Source organism: Oxyura jamaicensis, unplaced genomic scaffold (genome assembly GCF_011077185.1).
Source record: "Oxyura jamaicensis isolate SHBP4307 breed ruddy duck unplaced genomic scaffold, BPBGC_Ojam_1.0 oxyUn_random_OJ70749, whole genome shotgun sequence".
Lineage (NCBI taxonomy): Eukaryota > Metazoa > Chordata > Aves > Anseriformes > Anatidae > Oxyura > Oxyura jamaicensis.
In genome coordinates this window covers 1-2,083 of record NW_023310172.1, presented here as the reverse complement: position 1 = coordinate 2,083, position 2,083 = coordinate 1, and the positions used below count along the sequence as shown (strand labels likewise).

The following is a 2,083-nucleotide window of genomic DNA, read 5'->3' as shown; positions in this document are numbered from 1 at the left end:
AATGCTTTTTATTGTGATATTTCTTTCTGCTGTATATATATATATATATATTTTATTTAATGCTGATTAAATAAAATGCCCTTCCTGTCGCACCTCTCAGAGGCTGCTTCGCTTTCGGAAACCGCTTTTTTTTTGTGGGCGGCCGCAGCAGGGCAGGGAGCGGAGGGCAGCAGGTGAGGCTCAGACACCCAGCGCCGCTTCGCCCATCTTAAACTCCAGGAAAAAAAATAATAATAATAATAATAATTTCATTTTTCTGCCCCCCCCCCCCCGGACCTGGCTCTGCTGCCCCCTGGGGCCCGCGGGTGATGGCGGTGACAACGGTTTACACCGACCTGGAGGTGCCACCGGGTCCCGGTGGCATCCCGCAGCTCCCGAAGCCTCCCGGTGAGTGGATTTGCTTCGCACCCACGGGTGCTGGGGTCCCCCTGGGCTTTGGCCCTGTATCTTTTTTTTTGGGGGGTCGGTGGGTTACAAGAGGTGCCGGTGGTGTCCCTGGTGCCACCCCGGAGCTGCTGAGCCCTAAGAGGGGGGGAAACAGGGAGAAAAGTTTATTTATTTATTTTCCCCAGCCCAAATTCTCATTTTCCTCGAGGATGTTTGCTGCCCACCTCCGCTAAGGGGCAGAGCTGTTGCACGAGCAGATTTATTTCCCCAAATCTCTCAGAAATTAGGTGGTTTTTTGGGGGGGTTAATGTGCTGCAAGGAGGATTTCCCCCCCAGGACACCGCTACCTGCAGAGTTTTTGCCTGCTCGCCTTTCTCACCTAGCTCAAGGGCTTCTGCAAGCGGGGGTGCAACCGAGCAGAAATCGTGGCTTTGAGCACCCCAAGGCTTCATTTTTGGGGTCCTTCCCTCGAGCGTGGGAGGCAGCTTCTGGGTTTTGTTTTTTGCTTCTCTGCTCCCCCCCAAGCCACCTTGGAGGATGCAGGGCGAGGGGGGGGACACACGAGGGACGTGACCGTCCCCGTGATGTGGGCGTTAAAACCCGGGTAGGGATGGCGACGATGCGGTTTTCGCTCCCAGCACGGGTCCCGTTGCAGGTCGCCGGTGGTACTGGGCGATACTGGGAACCGGATGGGTCGGGGCCGCCGTCCTGGCGGGCATCGTGCTGTGGCTGCTGCAGCGACACGGTGAGCGGCGGGGTGTGTGTGGGGGAAACAAATCAAATCCCCCCAAAAAAGCCATGGCAAATCCGTATTTCACCTGTATTTAGAGCAAGAAAACAGCTCCTGGCCCCACCAGGCTGGTTTTATCTTGTGGGTTCGATGCCTGGGCTGCCACAAATCCCTGCTCCCCCAGGCAGCACCTTGCTCCATCCCACCCCCAGGGTTTCACCCCGCTGCTTGCAATCCTGGGGTCCAACCTATCCCACCTCCCAATTTCAGGTGGAAACGGCCTCAATCCCTCTGGCTCATGCTCCTGGGAATCCTGCCGGGGCAAAGGCACCCCCAGCTCCAACCTCTCCCTGCAATTCTTCCAGGGGCTCAGAGAGCGGCTGTGCGAGGCCGAGAGCCACCAGGCACCAGGTAGCCCACGCAGTTAGGGGGGTGCTGGCTTGCTTGGGGCCCCTCCACGCAGAAAACGGGGCACAACGGCGAGGGAAAGCCCCCACCCGGACCCCCCCTTCCCCATCCTGCTGCTTTCCCTCCGTGTTGTCACTTTTATCCTTCCCCCTCTCCGTGCACCCTTCCTTGCACCTTCAGCCTCTGCTCCTGTCCCTCCAACCCTAGCTTTTTCCCCCGAGTTCTCATAAAAAAAATTCCCATAAAAAAAATAATAATAATAATAAAAATAAAAATAAAAAACAGGGGGTTGAGAAAAGCGTGGGAGGGTCCTGGGGAGGGGTCCCCCAGCTTTGCCCCTTACCCAGTTCACGTCCCCAACCCAGGTGCCGAGGGCTGCTGGCTCTGCCCCGCGGGCTGGCAGCCCTTCGCCACCAAATGCTACTGGGTTTCCACAAAAACCCTGCCCTGGGAAGAGGCAGGAGGTGACTGCAAGGCCAGGAGGGCAGAGCTGGTGATGCTGGGGAGCGTGGAGGAGAAGGTAAAGGGCCAAAAGAGAAAGCATCGGGACCCCCCCCC

The 2,083-nt window shown here is 57.3% G+C and overlaps 1 protein-coding gene across 1 annotated transcript; it reads left to right on the top strand.

Moving 5' to 3' along the window:
- Positions 1-6: 6 nt before the first annotated feature.
- On the top strand, positions 7-2,065 carry LOC118159513 (asialoglycoprotein receptor 2-like; the record flags this gene model as incomplete). Its single annotated transcript, XM_035314084.1, has 4 exons — positions 7-387; positions 1,043-1,132; positions 1,388-1,528; positions 1,891-2,065. Coding segments are annotated over exons 1-4 (485 nt in total), but the record flags the coding sequence as incomplete, so codon positions are not given.
- Between the last annotated feature and the right edge of the window lie 18 nt (positions 2,066-2,083).